Source organism: Schistocerca cancellata, chromosome 2 (genome assembly GCF_023864275.1).
Source record: "Schistocerca cancellata isolate TAMUIC-IGC-003103 chromosome 2, iqSchCanc2.1, whole genome shotgun sequence".
Classification (NCBI taxonomy): domain Eukaryota; kingdom Metazoa; phylum Arthropoda; class Insecta; order Orthoptera; family Acrididae; genus Schistocerca; species Schistocerca cancellata.
Genome location: NC_064627.1, coordinates 429,336,463 through 429,354,335, shown reverse-complemented (window position 1 = coordinate 429,354,335; position 17,873 = coordinate 429,336,463). Strand labels below are relative to the sequence as shown.

Here is a 17,873-nt window from a genome sequence, read left to right as displayed (position 1 = left end):
CTGGAATAGAAGGGAGAAAAAAAAAATGGTTCAAATGGCTCTGAGCACTATGGGACTCAACTGCTGTGGTCATAAGTCCCCTAGAACTTAGAACTACTTAAACCTAACTAACCTAAGGACAGCACACAACACGCAGCCATCACGAGGCAGAGAAAATCCTTGACCCCGCCGGGAATCGAACCCGGGAACCCGGGCGTGGGAAGCGAGAACGCTACCGCACGACCACGAGATGCGGGCGAATAGTTGGGAGAACCGATAGAGGTACTCAAGGTACCCTCCGCCACACACCGTCAGGTGGCTTGCGGAGTATGGATGTAGATGTAGATGTAGATGTACTACAGTCCAAAAGGAGATTGCGTTTGGAGTGGTGCTGCAACTAGGGAGCAAGGTCTGCTGATGAATGACATTGCATTATGTTCATCAATGAATTACGGTTCTACACTACCCATATGGTCATTGTTGGCGAGTGTGGCGGCGACTTAGGGTGAGGCGCCATACTTCTAATGTTTTTGAGAGGCACAACACTTTTAATCTTGGCATCATGGTGTGTGGAGCCGTTACTTACGACTTTAGGTCACTGTAGTGACTGAGGGAGTTCGTACGTCACGAACATCGTGTGTCTTCAATTGTTACCTCTCAGGTGACTGTTTCGTGTTGCCATTTTCCAACGTGAGAATGCTCGTCCTTACATGACACGTGTCTGAAGGAACTGCCTGCATGATGTTGAGGTACTCCCAGGGCCAGGAAGATCCTCAGAGCTGCCCTGACATAACACATGTGGGACCATTTCTGACATGAACTCCGTCACAATGTGTGTGTGTGTGTGGTTTGAGGTTTTCGGGCGCTAAACAGCGTGGTCATCAACGCCCATCCGTCACAATCACAATGCAAGTATCCACGATTATAAGGACTAATTACAACAGTTGTGCTTCAAACTGCCTCAGGAGAGGATGCAGCGGGTTAATGACATCCTTCCCAACTGAATCAGCAATCAGAGTGGGTGCAACATCATACGGATAAGTGGGCTTGTCTTGCCACGTTCTTTGTAAATTTGACTCGATACTGTAATCACTGAAATAACGTCACTACGATCTCAGCGTATGAAGTTTCGTCTTGTTCCTTCCTCCCCTCCTGGATGCTTCAGTAATTTTGTCAGCGAGTGTATAGTCATCAGTGCCAATACATCCTTGGAAAAGGGAATATATATAAAACTGATTATTGATCCCAACTTTAATTGGAAATCCCATAGTCTAGATCTTCTCAAATGCTTGAGTTCACCAAAATGTTCTGCACTTGTAATTGTTGATTTTGGTGATGAAGGAATTAGAAAATTAGGTTATTTTGCATACTTCCATTCAGTGAGGCCATAAGGAATAATTTGCTGGTGCAATTCCGTAGACATACAAATTATTCATTGTACATAAACTTGCTGTGAGAATAATATCAGTTGATCATTTGCGAACGTCATGTAGGCAGCCGTTTAAAGATATAGGCATATCAACTACAGTTTCGCGGTGCATTTGCTCTCTTATGATTTTTGCTGTGAAATTTCAATATAATAGTAATATTCATTAGTATAACACTAGGAACAAAAAAATTCTCCACTATATTTAATCTTATTCTTACTCTTGCCCAGAAAGTAGCAAAGTATGCAGCAATACAGACGTTTGGCCACCTCCATTGTGTGTTACGAAGTTGTACAAAATAAAATCATTTGTACTTGACAACTCATATCCCATACATGAATTCCTGAGTTGGTATTACACTGACGTGACAAATGTCATAGGATAGTGATATGCACATATACGGATGACTGTAGTATTGTGTACACAAGGTGTAAAAGGGCAGTACTTAGTGGAGATAACATTTGCACTCAGATGATTCATTTGAAAAGGTTTTGGACGTGATTATGGTCGCACAACGGGAACTTTCAACGCAGAATGTTAGTTGGGGCTAGACGCATGGGGTACTCCATTTCGGAAATCGTTAGGGAATTCAGTATTCCGAGATCCATTGTGTCAAGTGTGTGCCGATAGTACGAAATTTCAGGGATTACATCTCACCACGGACAACACAGTAGTCAACGGCTTTCACTTAACGACAGAGAGCAGCGGCGATTGCGTAGAGTTGTCAGTGCTAACAGACAACAGCACTGCGTGAAATAACCGCAGAAATCAATGTGGGACGTACGATGACCGTATCCATTACAGCAGTGCGGCAAATTTTGGCGTTAATGGGCTATAGCAGCAGACGACCGACATGAGAGCCTTTGCTAATAGCGTGACAGCGCCTGCAGGTCTCTCCAGCGCTCATGATCATATCGGTTGGACCCTAGACGACAGCCTGGTCAAATGAGTCCCGATTTCACTTGGTAAGAACTGATGGTATGTTTTGAGCGTGGCACAGACTCCACAAAGCCATGGACCAAAGTTGTAAACAAGGCACTGTGTAAGCTGGTTGTGGCTCCATAATGGTTTGGGCCCTGTTTTTAGGGAACAGATTGCGTCCCCTGGTCCAAACGAACCGATCATTGACTGGGAATGACTATATTTGTCTACCTGGAGACCATTTTCAACCATTTATGGACTTCATGTTCCCAAACGACAATGGAATTTTCATGGATGGCAATGCGCCATGTCAGCGGGCCACACGTTTGTGATTGGTTTGAAGAACATTCTGGACAGTTCGAGCAGATGATTTTGCCACTCAGATCGCCCGTCATGAATCCCATCAAATATTTACGGGACATAATCGAGAGATCATTTCGTGCACAAAATCCTGCAACAGCAACACCTCTGCAATTATGGACAGCTCTATAGACAGCAAAGCTCAATATTTCTGCAGGGGTCTTTGATCTATTAAGTACCAGGTGTACCGGTATGAAATGAGCGTTTTTTTTTTGTGAAAATGAAACACTAATTTTGAATTGAAAAGTAAAAACATTTTATTCAAAGTACTGACCATTGCTTTCTATACATTTGACCACCTTTCTGGCAATTTGTGGACACCATGCCAATAGAAATGATCGTCTTTTGAAGCAAACCAATCAAACACCCAATTTTCGACTTCTTCGTAGGAATCGAAGTGTTCCCAGCCAATGAGTGTCCCATTGATGAAAACAAATGGTAGTCGGAAGGGGCCAAGTCTGGTGAATACGGCGGGTGGGGTAGCAGCTACCAGTCAAGTGTTTTAATTGTATCCTGAACCAGTTTTGATTTGTGTGTAGGTGCATTGTCGTGTAAGAAAATTACTTTGCCATGTCTTCTGGCCCATTCTGGTCTTTTTTCGATCAATGTGTAGTTCAAATTGATCATTTGTTGTCTTTAGCGATTAGTATTCACAGTTTCACCAGGTTTTAGACGCTAATGATACACCACACCTTTCTGATCCCACCAAACACAGCATTGTCTTCTTGCCGAATCCATCTGATTTTGCAGTCGATGTCGATGGTTTCCTGGATTAATCCATGATTTTTCTCGTTTAGGATTCTTAAAATAAATCCATTTTTCATCGCCAGTAACAATTCGATGCAAAATTAATTTCCTTTCATGTCTTTGAAGCAAAATTTGACAAATGGTTTTTCGGTTTGCCATCTGTCTTTCATTCAATTCACGTAGCACCCATTTTCCACACTTTTGGATCTTTCCTATAGCTTTCAAACGGTCAGAAATTGTTTATTGTGCAACATTTAGCATTGCTGCCATTTGCTTCTGACTCAAAGTATCATCTTCATCCAATATTGCTTGCAATTCGGCGTCTTCGAACTTTTTTGGTGGTCTTCTACGTTCTTCATTTCTTACATCAAAATCATTATTTCTGAACCGTTGAAACCATCTTTTGCATGTTGCTTCTGATAGAGCATGATCACCATATACCTCGACAAGCATTCGACGCGACTCTGCAGCACTTTTTTTCAAATTAAAACAAAAAAATTAATGCTTTCCACAAATCATCACTTTCTGGTACAAAATTCGACATTGTTAACATGATGAAAACATATGATGTTGTTTGTTCCACGACTTGATGTATTCTAAATATCTTTGACATACCAACCAAAAAAAAAAAAAATTAAGGCTCGTTCACAACAAGTGTTCCCTATCGACACATTTGTATCTTAACGCTCATTTCATACCGGTACACCTGGTACACGCCATGTCGAGTTTCTGCACTATGCCATGCAAAAGGAAGTGCGACAGGATATTAGGAGGTATCCCATGAATTTTGTCACTTCAGTGTGTGTATATGGCGTGGGAACACTTAGCAAATTTTGTTGTAGACAAGATTTTAAAAAAATCAAGTTACGTGAATGGCCAGTACGTAGTCGTATTTCCACAGAGAAAATGTTTTTTACCTGTAAACCTATTGACACATTTCACATCGTGACAACTTGGTGCGTATATAATCCACAGAACACACAAAACGGTAAACTGCACTTACTCCAAGATAGACGACTGGAGATCGACGTCGACGTGAGAAATGGATACAGGCTCGGGGATGATGGACCTGAGCTCTTCGAGCAGCTGGATGATGGCGTCATCGATAGCGTTGCGCTGGTGTCCAAGCACGAGGCTGCGGAAACGACGCACCGCCTCGGCCCTGGGCAGGCGGGCCAGAGAGCGCAGAATGGCGTTGCTGACGGTCAGCGAGGGCCGCCGCGGGGGTGCGCTGGCGGCGCTAATGCTGCACGCCGCCGCCAGCGCCGCCAGTACGCACGTCACTGTCAAGTACTTCATGTTTCACCTGCAGCAGAACACACGCTTCGTATCCGTAACTGGCTCCTCCTCCTTTTTACTGCACTACCATGACACATACATGTTGGTACACGAGAGGCAATTCTGACCTTACGACTTATCTTAGAAAATAGATTAGGGAAAGGCAAACCTACGTTTCTAGCATTTGTAGGCTTAGAGAAAGCTTTTGACAATGTTGACTGGAATACTCTCTTTCAAATTCTGAAGGTGGCAGGGGTAAAATACAGGGAGCGAAAGGCTATGTACAATTTGTACAGAAACCAGATGGCAGTTATAAGAGTCGAGGGACATGAAAGGGAAGCAGTGGTTGTGAAGGGAGTGAGACAGGGTTGTAGCCTACCCCCCGATGTTATTCAATCTGTATATTGAGCAAGCAGTAAAGGAAACAAAAGAAAAATTCGGAGTTGGAATTAAAATCCATGGAGAAGAAATAAAAACTTTGAGGTTCGCCGGTGACATAGTAATTCTGTCAGAGACAGCAAAGGACCTGGAAGAGCAGGTGAACCGAATGGACCGTGTCTTGAAAGGAGGATATAAGACGAACATCAACAAAAGCAAAACGAGAATAGTGGAATGTAGTCGAATTAAATCGGGTGATGCTGCGTGTATTAGTTTAGGAAATGAGACGCTTAAAGTAGTAAATGAGTTTTGCTATTTGGGGAGCAAAATAACTGATGATGGTCGAGGTAGAGAAGATATAAAATGTAGACTGGCAATGGCAAGGAAAGTGTTTCTGAAGAAGAGAAATTTGTTAATATCGAGTATAGATTTAAGTGTCAGGAAGTCTTTTCTGAAAGTATTTGTATGGAATGTAGCGCTGTATGGAAGTGAAACGTGGACGATAAATAGTTTAGACGGGAAGAGAATAGAAGCTTTTGAAATGTGGTGCTACAGAAGAATGCTGAAGATTAGGTGGGTAGATCACACAACTAATGAGGAGGTATTGAATAGAATTGGGGAGAAGAGGAGTTTGTGGCACAACTTGACTAGAAGAAGGGATCGGTTGGTAGGGCATATTCTGAGGCATCAAGGGATCACCAATTTAGTATTGGAGGGCAGCGTGGAGGGTAAAAACCGTAGAGGGAGACCAAGAGAGGAATACACTAAATAGATTCAGAAGGATGTAGGTTGCAGTGGGTACTGGGAAATGAAGAACCTTGCACAGGGTAGAGTAGCATGGAGAGCTGCATCAAACCAGTCTCAGGACTGAAGACCACAACAACAACAACCATGACAGACGTTCAAAAAGGTCTTGGGTTGATAAAAAATATGAGACGTAAGCGAGAATAATTTGTTTAAATCACAGGCACTTTTTTAAATACATTCAGCACTATGCCCGTATGCCAAACAGGCGCTCTTTTGTTGGCCGTATGGACGGCTTTCCCTTTCACTGAAATGTTACTTTAGCTCACGTCGCATAAGACGGGGATTCCGTGCATAGAGGCGGAGCAGTGGAGAGATAAGAACTGCGCATGCACGGTAGCAGAGAGCGGGCAAACGAAGTCCACCTTGCCGAACTGCATTGCTGCCTACGTTATATCGTATTATACGTTGAAATCTATGAGGGGAATAACAAATATTAAAACCAATTTCGATTAGTCGTCATGAGAGAAATGATGTTGTGTCCACTGCTCCACAGATTTATTCTGCGTGACGTTGGGAGGCGAGAACAACTGACACAGCTTTGTGAAGATGTGAAGTACAATTTTTCTTTAAATGACAATTGTCTAACGACAAGATCGCTGAAACTGTTTGTCATAATTATCATTTATTGCGATTTGAAGTGTATTATAAGTAAAAATTTAATACACAACAAAATTAACTTCAAGCACAAACCGAAATCATTATATTTGCTTGACATCTGCTTCTACTCAATAGAATTTTTTAAAATGTGTATAAGGTGTGTGTGTCGATGCATTTGACTGTAGTTAAGTGTAATCACTGAGCGTAAAAAAAATTAGTGGTAGGAAAGACTAATGAAAAGACTATTTTTCGCTGTTGCCGTGCATTATGAGTATAAACTAACTCTTTCGACATTAAAGTGACAGAGCGCATTTATAATCCATTGAACAAGCAAGCAATTAACTATCATCTGTGAATAACTCCAGGGAACGATGAACGATAAAATCGAAAACCACCAATACCTCGACCAGTAACAGTTACTGTCATTTTAGGGCATTATCCAGTTCGTGCCTTGAAAATGACAGGGTTTACATGTGGAAATATCGGACTTTTGACGAATTTATCCAGCTGCATTCTCGCGTGTTATTAGAGCATACAACATGGTGGGAGAAGCTTAACTTCTCCTTGGGAAATATGTTGAACATTATAGTCTGCATAATTGAAAGGATACAAAGTCATAATCAAAAAGGCTAGGATGTCCTCATTATTATGTATGTAACTGATATGTTGACAAACACATTTTTTAAACCACGTGTCTTTCAAAGTAAGAAATATCATTACTTTGTTCAAAAGTCTGCTTCGTAATACCACCGTCTTTTCTACTTGAGTCTGTTTCCGAACAATCTGATTATAAATTTACGATGATAGGTTAATGGCTTTTAGCCATCATCACCTCCCAGTCAAATTGTTCTTTTCAGCATGCCGCACAGACTGCGCCTATGCTACAGGTAGGATGTTGTCTATTGCCTCATGCACAAGTGATTCAGTGAATGTTATCTTGAACTTTTTTTGTACCAAGTAGCCTTATCCTTTGCCAAAATTAATTCCATAGGGCTACACTGACAGTAAGTCATGTGACTTGTATAAGTTAACGAGCTACAGGAGACCAGCAGGAATCTGATTTATACTGTGCTTAATGAATTTATTTTTTAAGCCAGGGAAAACTTGCCGCTTTTCTGGTGTTTATACTTGGTGTTTTCTCTGTGACAGTTGAATTATAACTGGCAATGACCGACGCAAGGTATGACAAGAATTGTGAATCACGCCACGAAACTGACAGCGTCCTTTTCTGCTGTTTTTCTTACACGTAAATACAAGTTTACTCATACTCCCAGAAACAAAACCAGAAGAAGAGTCAGCATGCAGAATAGTTATCTGAGAACCTATTCCCATGAAAACTTTAAAACCACCAGTAGCATCAGTCATTTTCCAGCAGATCTTCCTGGAATGATTCTAATTGTCCCATGTTTCATCAAAATAATACACTGTTGAACTTGTGAATCTTTATATGTGATGTAGTTTGAGCTGCACCTATGTCATTTCTTTGAACTAAAAACTCTCTTCCTAATACGCATATCACCAACCAACGTCTTTTAAAATTCTTTACATTGACAAAGCGCTTATCTTTGAAGCTAATCTCTTCCGACATAATTGTAACACGTTTTTGCGATGCAGGGCATTCATCATTCACATAGAGCACTTAAAAACATCGTTGTTAAAACCAGCCTTGCAATTTCGATGCTTTTTAGGTGACATGAAACCAACTTTTTGTATGGTTCCTGCAGCTCTGACACTTTCGTTTATAATTCTCTTTACAGTTCTCTTGCCGACGCAACATGTTCCTGCAGTCCGTTCTTGTGTCTTCAAATGTCTAGCCCGCTTGTGAAGCGCTTCACATTTATTGCTGTCACCTGGCATCTTTTTTTTATTTTTAATCGTACTTGAGCACTTACAGTTACACATTCACACTTATACTGGTACAACAAAAAAAAGAAAAAAAAAACTGGCAGTTGAATAATTCAGTTGTCGCAAAGGACGGCAACAGTGCAGCATGTGGGAGCGAGATTTTTGCTGTCTAGCTATAACTCGCTGCTAGCCGCTTGGAAAGAGAATGAAATACGCAACTGGCCATTAAAATTGCTACACCACGAAGATGACGTGCTACAGACGCGAAATTTAACCGACAGGAAGAAGATGCTGTGTTATGCAAATGATTAGCTTTCCAGAGCATTCATACAAGGTTGGCGCCGGCCGGAGTAGCCGTGAGGTTCTGGGCGCTGCAGTCTGGAGCCGAGCGACCGCTACGGTCCCAGGTTCGAATCCTGCCTCGGGCATGGATGTGTGTGATGTCCTTAGGTTAGTTAGGTTTAATTAGTTCTAAGTTCTAGGCGACTGATGACCTCAGAAGTTAAGTCGCATAGTGCTCAGAACCATACAAGGTTGGCGCCGGTGGCGACACCTACAACGTGCTGACATGGCGAAATTTTCCAACCGATTTCTCATACACAAACAGCAATTCACCGGCGTTGCCTGGTGAAAAGTAGTTGTGATGCCTCGTGTAAGGAGGAGAAACGCGTACCATCACGTTTCAGACTTTGATAAAGGTCGAATTGTAGCCTATCGCGATTGCGGTTTATCGTATCGCGACATTCCTGCTCGCATTGGTCGAGATGCAATGACTGTTAGCAGAATATGGAATCGGTGGGTTCAGGATGATAATACGGGACGCCGTGCTGGATCCTAACGACCTCGTATCACTAGCAGTCGAGATGACAGTTATCTTATCCGCATGGCTGTAACGGATCCTGCAGCCACGTGTCGATCCCTGAGTCAACAGATGGGGACGTTTGCAAAACAACAACCATCTGCACGAACAGTTCGACGACGTTTGCAGCAGCATGAACTATCAGCTCGGAGACCATGGCTGTGGTTATCCTTGACGCTGCATCACAGACAGGAGCTCTGTCTGGAACCGCGTAACCGCTACGGTCGCAGGTTCGAATCCTGCCTCGGGCATGGATGTGTGTGATGTCCTTATGTTAGTTAGGTTTAAGTAGTTCTAAGTTCTAGGGGACTGATGACCACAGCTGTTAAGTCCCATAGTGCTCAGAGCCACAGACAGGAGCGCCTGCGTTGGTGCACTCAATGACTCAATGAAGTTATTTTTTAGTTTCAATTTCTACTTGAAATATATGTTAGCAGATGTAAAACTTATCTCCAGGGAGGGGGGAGGCAGTTTTTTTATATATTTGGCAACGTTAATACACCAGTACTATAAGCAAGTATAACCTAATCTATAAGATATGGTGTTAAAATGATGCTAGATGTATTGTCGTGAATGGATCGCGGATGTGAGTAGAAATGCATAACATTGCATAAGATGAACCTGTAGGGAAGAAACCTAACGTCAGCCAGGACGCTGCGAAGCACGAGAGGTTGCGTTTTTGTGGAAGGGACGGTGGAGCTACGTGACCAGCTACGACAGAATGTTCTAGAAGGACGACAGGACACGGGAGAAGCGCGTGATCGCGGGGGTTGCATCAGACGAGCCTATATAAGCAGGGCCGCTGGTGTTACTGGGGGATTCCAGCCTCAGACGCTGGACCTTGTTACTCTGCCCTCGGGATGGGACTTAGTTTCTCGTGGCACTTAGCTGCACAGGGTACAAGCAGGATTGCACAACTTACATTCAATGTGTTTGTGCCTCTTAGGGTTCGACAGTGGTCTTATCCTACCTCGTGTTTCGTGTCAGTTATTTCATCAGAAGTATACGTCCTTTGTCCCACCGAGTTCCCTTATCTGCAAAGAATTTCCAGCTTCGAGTTGGACGAGCCACCTCATTACTGGATTTAGCGTCTAACTCCCATCCTGATCCGCTCACAGGAAACTACAGAGGCGACAGTATGCCTCTCAGATGTTTACTATTGCCTAATTACTCTTTAAATTTCTAGAAAATCGCCAGTTCACCTACACAGTCAACGATTAGAGACAGCAGTGTAGAATTTGTTAAATAAGCAACTATTCTCCAAAGACCTTCTAGCATTCTGACAACCCCAGCTCGCCGGGTAACATGCGAGGGGCGTTCAATGAATGATGCAACACATTTTCTTCTGAAAGCAGGTTGGTTTGTTTAGGATTCCACTACGTCATATTATTCCCACTCTTTCGGCTAAAAAACCCTATTTTTCAAGAGGATCTCCGTTCACTGCGACTACACTGGGAGGGCCTGATGTCCGCATGGTACCACTCTACTGGTCGACGTCGGAGCCAACGTCTTGCTGCATCAACAACGTCCCCATTATCCACATACTGCTTCCCCGCATCCTCCATTGGGCCAAACAGATGGAAGTCAGAAGGTGTGAGATCCACGCTGTAGGGCGGATGAATAAGAACAGCCAACGAAGTTGTGTGAGCTCCTCTCGGGGGTGCAGACTTGTTTGAGGCCTCATGTTTTTATGAACGCCGAGACGTTCAATTCTATTTTTGTGATGACGAAAACGCTGAAGTCCTTCTTCGATGTGCTGACGGTAGCACCATATACGAGGGTCACTCCAAAAGAAATGCACACTATTTTTTTTAAATTCATCTTTTATTCTACATGTTTGAAAGTTTTACAGTATGTAGATACATCCTTTAGGAACAATATTTTCATTTCTCCACATAATTTCCATCCCTCTTAACTGCCTTACGCCATCTTGGAACCAGCGCCTGTATACCAGCACGGTAAACTTCTGGACCAAACAGTTGGAGCCATCTTCAAACCTTGTTCCACGAAGAGAGTCTTTCAGTTTCCCAAAGAGATGATAGTCACATGGAGCGAGGTCAGGACTGTAAGGCGGGTGTTTCAGTGTTGTCCATCCGAGTTTTGTGATAGCTTCCATGGTTTCTTGACTGACATGTGGCTGTGCATTGTCGTGCAACAGAAAAACATCCTGCTTCTGCCGATGTGGTCGAACACGACTCAGTCGAGCTTGAAGTTTCTTCAGTGTCGTCACGTATGCATCAGAATTTATGGTGGTTCCACTTGACATGATGTTCACAAGCAAGAGTCCTTCGGAATCGAAAAATACCGTAGCCATAACTTTTCCAGCAGAAGGTGTGGTTTTGAATTTTTTTTTTCTTGGGTGAATTTGCATGATGCCACTCCGTTGATTGCCTCTTCGTCTCTGGTGAAAAATGATGGAGCCATGTTTCATCACCTGTCACAATTCTTCCAAGAAATTCATCTCCACCATTCTCGTACTGTTCCAAAAGTTCGCTGCATATCGTTTTCTTGTTTCTTTGTGAGCCACTGTCAACATCCTGGGAACCCACCTGGCACAAACCTTTTTTAACGCCAACACTTTCAGTATTCTGCAAACACTTCCTTCCCCTATCCCAACGTAGCGTGACAATTCGTTCACTGTCATGTGTCTGTCAGCAGTCACCAATTCGTTAACTCTCTGCACATTGTCTGGAGTGTGTGCAATACGAGGCCTGCCGCTGCGAGGACAATCCTCAATATTACCGTGCCCGCTTTCATCACGTAACCTGCTTGCGCACCGACTAACTGTACTGCGATCGACAGCAGCATCTCCATACACCTTTTTCAACCTCTTTTGGATGTTTCCCACTGTCTCGTTTTCACAGCACAGGAATCCTATGACAGCACGTTGCTTCTGACGAACGTCAAGTGTAGCAGCCATCTTGAAGACATGCTGAGACAGCGCCATTCACGGGTACAGGTTGAACTAAGTTTGAAAACAAGCGGGAAGGATGTATCTATACACTGTAAGACTTTCACACCCGCAGAATGAAAGCTGTATTTTTACAAAAATAGTGTGCATTCTTTTGGAGTGACCCTCGTACTTCAGGGTTGATCATTGCACCACGAGGACATTAAACCCCTTCAGAATCCCAGAAGACCGTCACCATAACTTTACCGACTGAGGATGCGGCGTTGAAATTTTTCTTCAGAGGCGAGATGATGTGGCGCCACTCTGTGGATTGCCATTTTTTGTTTCCGGTTCGAAGTGATGAAACCATGTTTCACTGCCTGTGGCGATGTTCGACAGAAAATTGTCACGATCAGCATTGTAACGCACAAGCAATTCCGCACAGGTGGTCGTTCATTGCTCTTTATGGTCTTCCGTTAAGCGACAAGGAACCCAGTGGGCACAAAACTTCGAGTACCGCAACTGGTGGGCAAGTGTGTCAGCACTTGGCAGAGACGTCCAGCTGAGCAGCGAGGTGTTTGATTGTGATCCGTATATCAGCTCGAATGAGAGAGTTGGTTTGTGCGACCTTATTGCGATGATGACAGACTCCTCGCCCAACGAAATGGTTCAAATGGCTCTGAGCACTATGGGACTTAACATCTGAGGTCATCAGTCCCCTAGAACTTAGAACTACTTAAACCTAACTAAGCTAAGGACATCACACACATCCATGTCCGAAGCAGGATTCGAACCTGTGACCGTAACGGTCGCGCGGTTCCAGACTGAAGCGTCTAGAACCGCTCGGTCACACAGGCCGGCTCGCCCAACGACTCATCATGCTTTTGTTCAATGCCAGGTCTCTGTAGATATGCTGCAAGCGCCTCTGAATATCTGCGATGTACTGGTTTTCCGCCAAAAGAAACTCAATGACAGCTCTCCGCTTGGTATGCGCATCAATTACAGACGCCATTTTGAAGGTTACCTATAACACCGCCAACTATCGGAACTTCATGGAGATATAGGGGTTGGAGCGGAAATACTCCACGGTGTCCCACAACGAATTCCGCTTTTTTTTCAACAGAAATTGGCCTAGAAAAAATGTGTTGCATTGCTTATTGAACGCCTCTCGTATTAGTCACCCTTTAAAAAAGCATACTTATCGCTCGGGAGCGCTGTATATGGTGGAGAACCTGTATCAGGTGGTCATGTGACGCTACACCATTGACATATGTCATGGCAGTGAAGCGTGTGTGGGTGTGCGTGCGTGTGTGTGTGTGTGTGTGTGTGTGTGTGTGTGTGTGTGTGCGCCAGGCGGTTATATGGAATCAGAGCATTAAGATGGATAGACGTGACAGAAAGGAGCAGTCCTGTTTGAATATGCCCCTGGCCACACCATCAAGGTGCCCGATTTGTTGGTGTGTCAACGAGGACCGTGCAACGTGTCTACAAGCAGTGCTGTACCATTCTGAGCCACGTAACACGATAAGGAACAGATGCCGTAAAACAATCCTAACCAACAAGGACTGCAGGCGAGTTTCATGCCTTGTTAACGACAGTCGATTTCGAAACCGACGGGAATTGCTGGTGTGAGTGAATGCAAGTACATCTCAACCAGTTTTCTAGTGAACAGCGAAAGAAATTGCACGCATTGAACTACTGCGGGTACCGCGCAAAAGTGCACTGCTCGTAGCAGCACACACAGGCGCTCGTCTTTTGCGCTCCAAGCAACGCAGAAACAGGACAGTTGCTAGCGGAAAGTGTGTAGTGCAGTCCGACGTGTCGTAGTTTCGCCTCTTTTCAAATGATGCATAGCACCGAGTGCACCAACGGCCTAATATCGTGTAATTTTGTCTATTTTCTCGTTCTAAATTACATTTGTTTATTTTGGAAGCGTTTAATGACATTGTAAGGGTACCGATATCGACGCTATACTTAAAGTATCGAATCGATCTTTACGTTTCCTCGATCCAGCGCAGCAGCGTCACTGATGGGGGCGCCCCATAGTTTTAGAAGGCAGAGTATGGGGCCTGGAGATCTTATGGCGCAAAGGAGTGAGTCAGTCGAGCTGTAGCGCGCTTGCAAGACAGAGGCTAAGTGTCTGCGCTTCCCGCCAAAAAGTGGAATATTTTGTGAAAATATTACATGAAGTCGGCTAGTGCCATAACATGAGTGTAAGCAAAGTGATCGTTGTTAAAAACAATAATTTTGAAGCTCAGGATAAATTCTGTATCGGAGGATTTGTTGTGTAATGAAAATGCGATCATACAGTAATGAATCGGCAATGGTAAACTCATATAAGCTCGTGACTCGGTTAACTGCAGTTGTAGAGTTAGTGCTGTCAGACAAGTAGGGACGTGATACTTGAATTTAAAGTGTAATAAATCATGTCGTGCAAAAGTGTTCACATATTACAAGTGTTCACATATTACAGCCTCTTCATTGTTATTAGAATGTTTTGAAAGGGAATGAATTATAGGACAGAATGGGAGAATAGACACGGCATGCGCAGTAGGCTCATGATCAGAACTTTATTTGTCAGCACATGTACGAGGGCCGCGCGAAGTGGCCGCGCGGTTAGAGGCGCCATGTCACGGTTTGCGCGGCCACTTCCGCCAGAGAATGGGTGTGTGTGCTGTTTTTAGCATAAGTTAGTTTAAGTAGTTTCTAAGTCTAGGGACCGATGACTCAGCAGTTTTGTCCCTCAGGAATTCACACACACACACACGCACACACACGTACGAGGGTTGCGCAGAAAGTAATGCACAGCTTTTTTTTTTTCAGCCGAAAACAATGCTACGAATGCGAAACGTTACGTATGTATTATTAGAAGTCTCCTGAGTGAGCGCGCCAAGTTTCCGTCACGTTCGACAGATAGCGTAGATGTAGGACAGTTTCAAAATGGCGTCTGTAGGTGATGTACGTTACAACCAACGTGCCGTCATTGAATTTGTTACTGCAGAAAAAGAAATGTGAGGAATATTCACAAACGCTTGTGCAAAGTCTATGGATCATCTGCTAGCGACAGAATTACACTTAGTCGCTAGGCATAGAGGGTGAGGTCATTAGAAGGCGGTTCGGCGGAGCTGCTCGATTTGCAGCGGTCGGGGAGACCATCCACTGCTGTCACACCTTTTTGCATAAATGACATCGTTGATAACGTCGGAAGCGTCAAGAGCGGACGACACTGTTATATGTTTACAAAGAGGTCGCAATAGTAGAAAACTGTAGCAAAATGCAGGAAGACCTGCAGAAGGTAGAAGCTTAGTGCAGGGATTGGCAGCTGACCCTTGAAAAAAAAAAAATACAGCGTGTGGCACATAAATAGGCAATAGTGATTGCACAGTTGCAGCGCAATCACTGAAACAGAGGCAACTTCCATTAAATATCTGGGAGTATACATACGGAGTCATTTAGAGTAAAGTAGACAGACTACATGAAACTAATCGCAGTTAAGGCAGGCGCCAAACTGAGATTGTCTGGAAGAGTCCTCAGGACGTGAAGTAACGATGGGGACAGCGCGTTTCGTCACGGGCTCATTTAATAAGCGCGAAATCGTCACAGGGACAGTGGCAGACGCTGCAAGACAGGAACTGTGAATCTCGGTGTGACTTGTTGTTACAGTTCCGAGAGCACACCCACCTGGCAAAGTCAACCAATATGTTGCTTCCACCTACATATATCTCGCGAAAAGACGATGAAGGTAAAACCAGAGATATTCGAGCTAACATGGAGGCTTACCAACAATCGTCCTTCCAGCAGACCGTTCTCTGCTGGAACAGGAAATGGGGGAAAGTGACAGTGGTACAGAAAGTAGCTTCCCCCATACATTGAGAGGTGGCTTGAAGAGCATACACATAAATGTAAAGAGAAAATGTTACCCTACGTGACGTATTATTTTTTGGTGATTAAACTGAGTATTAGGAAGAGCTTCTCTGATCTCGATGTAGTAATATCAGTGACATATTTTCGTTCGTCCTTTTTACGAAACAAAATAGAGGTAGTTTCGAGTCCTTCAGACTCGTCTTTCTTTCGTCTGTCTTCTTAAAAGCAAGACGTTCATCCTTGCACTTTTAAGCTAATTGCTGATAATAGCAATTACTTGTGAGATGTTGTTGTTGTGGTCTTCAGTCCTGAGACTGGTTTGATGCAGCTCTCCATGCTACTCTATCCTGTGCAAGCTTCTTCATCTCCCAGTACCTACTGCAACCTACATCCTTCTGAATCTGATTAGTGTATTCATCTCTTGATCTCCCCCTACGATTTTTACCCTCCACGCTGCCCTCCAATAGTAAATTGGTGATACCTTGATGCCTCAGAACATGTCCTACCAACCGATCCCTTCTTCTGGTCAAGTTGTGCCACAAACTTCTCTTCTTCCCAATCCTGTTCAATACTTCCTCATTAGTTATGTGATCTACCCATCTAATCTTCAGCATTCTTCTGTAGCACCACATTTCGAAAGCTTGTATTCTCTTCTTGTCCAAACTATTTACCGTCCATGTTTCGCTTCCATACATGGCTACACTCCATACAAATACTTTCAGAAATGACTTCCTGACACTTAAATCTATACTCGATGTTAACAAATTTCTCTTCTTCAGAAACTCTTTCCTTGCCATTGCCAGTCTACATTTTATATCCTCTCTACTTCGACCATCATCAGTTATTTTGCTCCCCAAATAGCAAAATTCCTTTACTACTTTAAGTGTCTCATTTCCTAATCTAATACCCTCAACATCACCCGACTTAATTCGACTACATTCCATTATCCTCGTTTTGCTTTTGTTGATGTTCATCTTATATCCTCCCTTCAAGACACCATCCATTCCGTTCAACTGCTCTTCCAAGTCCTTTGCTGTCTCTGACAAGAATTACAATGTCATCGGCGAACCTCAAAGTTTTTATTTCTTCTCCATGGATTTTAATACCTACTCCGAATTTTTCTTTTGTTTCCTTTACTGCTTGCTCAATACACAGATTGAATAACATCGGGGAGAGGCTACAACCCTGTCTTACTCCCTTCCCAACCACTGCTTCCCTTTCATGTCCCTCGACTCTTATAACTGCCATCTGGTTTCTGTACAAATTGTAAATAGCCTTTCGCTCCCTGTATTTAACCCCTGCCACCTTTAGAATTTGAAAGAGAGTATTCCAGTCAACATTGTCAAAAGCTTTCTCTAAGTCTACAAATGCTAGAAACGTAGGTTTGCCTTTCCTTAATCTTTCTTCTAAGATAAGTCGTAAGGTCAGTATTGCCTCACGTGTTCCAGTATTTCTACCGAATCGACTGATCTTCACCGAGGTCGGCTTCTACTAGTTTTTCCATTCGTCTGTAAAGAATTCGTGCTAGTATTTTGCAGCTGTGGCTTATTAAACTGATTGTTCGGTAATTTTCACATCTGTCAACACCTGCTTTCTTTGGGATTGGAATTATTATATTCTTCTTGAAGTCTGAGGGTATTTCGCCTGTTTCATACATCTTGCTCACTAGGTGGTAGAGTTTTGTCAGGACTGGCTCTCCCAAGGCCGTCAGTAGTTCTAATGGAATGTTGTCTACTCCGGGGGCCTTGTTTCGACTCAGGTCTTTCACTGCTCTGTCAAACTCTTCACGCAGTATCGTGTCTCCCATTTCATCTTCTTCTACATCCTCTTCCATTTCCATAATATTGTCCTCAAGTACATCGCCCTTGTATAGACCCTCTATATACTCCTTCCACCTTTCTGCTTTCCCTTCTTTGCTTAG

General features: G+C 43.5%; 1 protein-coding gene across 1 annotated transcript in view; it reads right to left on the bottom strand.

The window, feature by feature from the left end:
• LOC126161902 (uncharacterized) overlaps window positions 1-17,873 on the bottom strand; it is a 66,084-nt gene that overhangs the window by 34,963 nt on the left and 13,248 nt on the right. The window contains exon 2 of the mRNA XM_049918062.1: window positions 4,438-4,740. Within this exon, the coding sequence (XP_049774019.1) occupies window positions 4,438-4,733 (296 nt within the window). The 5' untranslated portion in view covers window positions 4,734-4,740. The remainder of the gene's footprint in view (window positions 1-4,437; window positions 4,741-17,873) is intronic.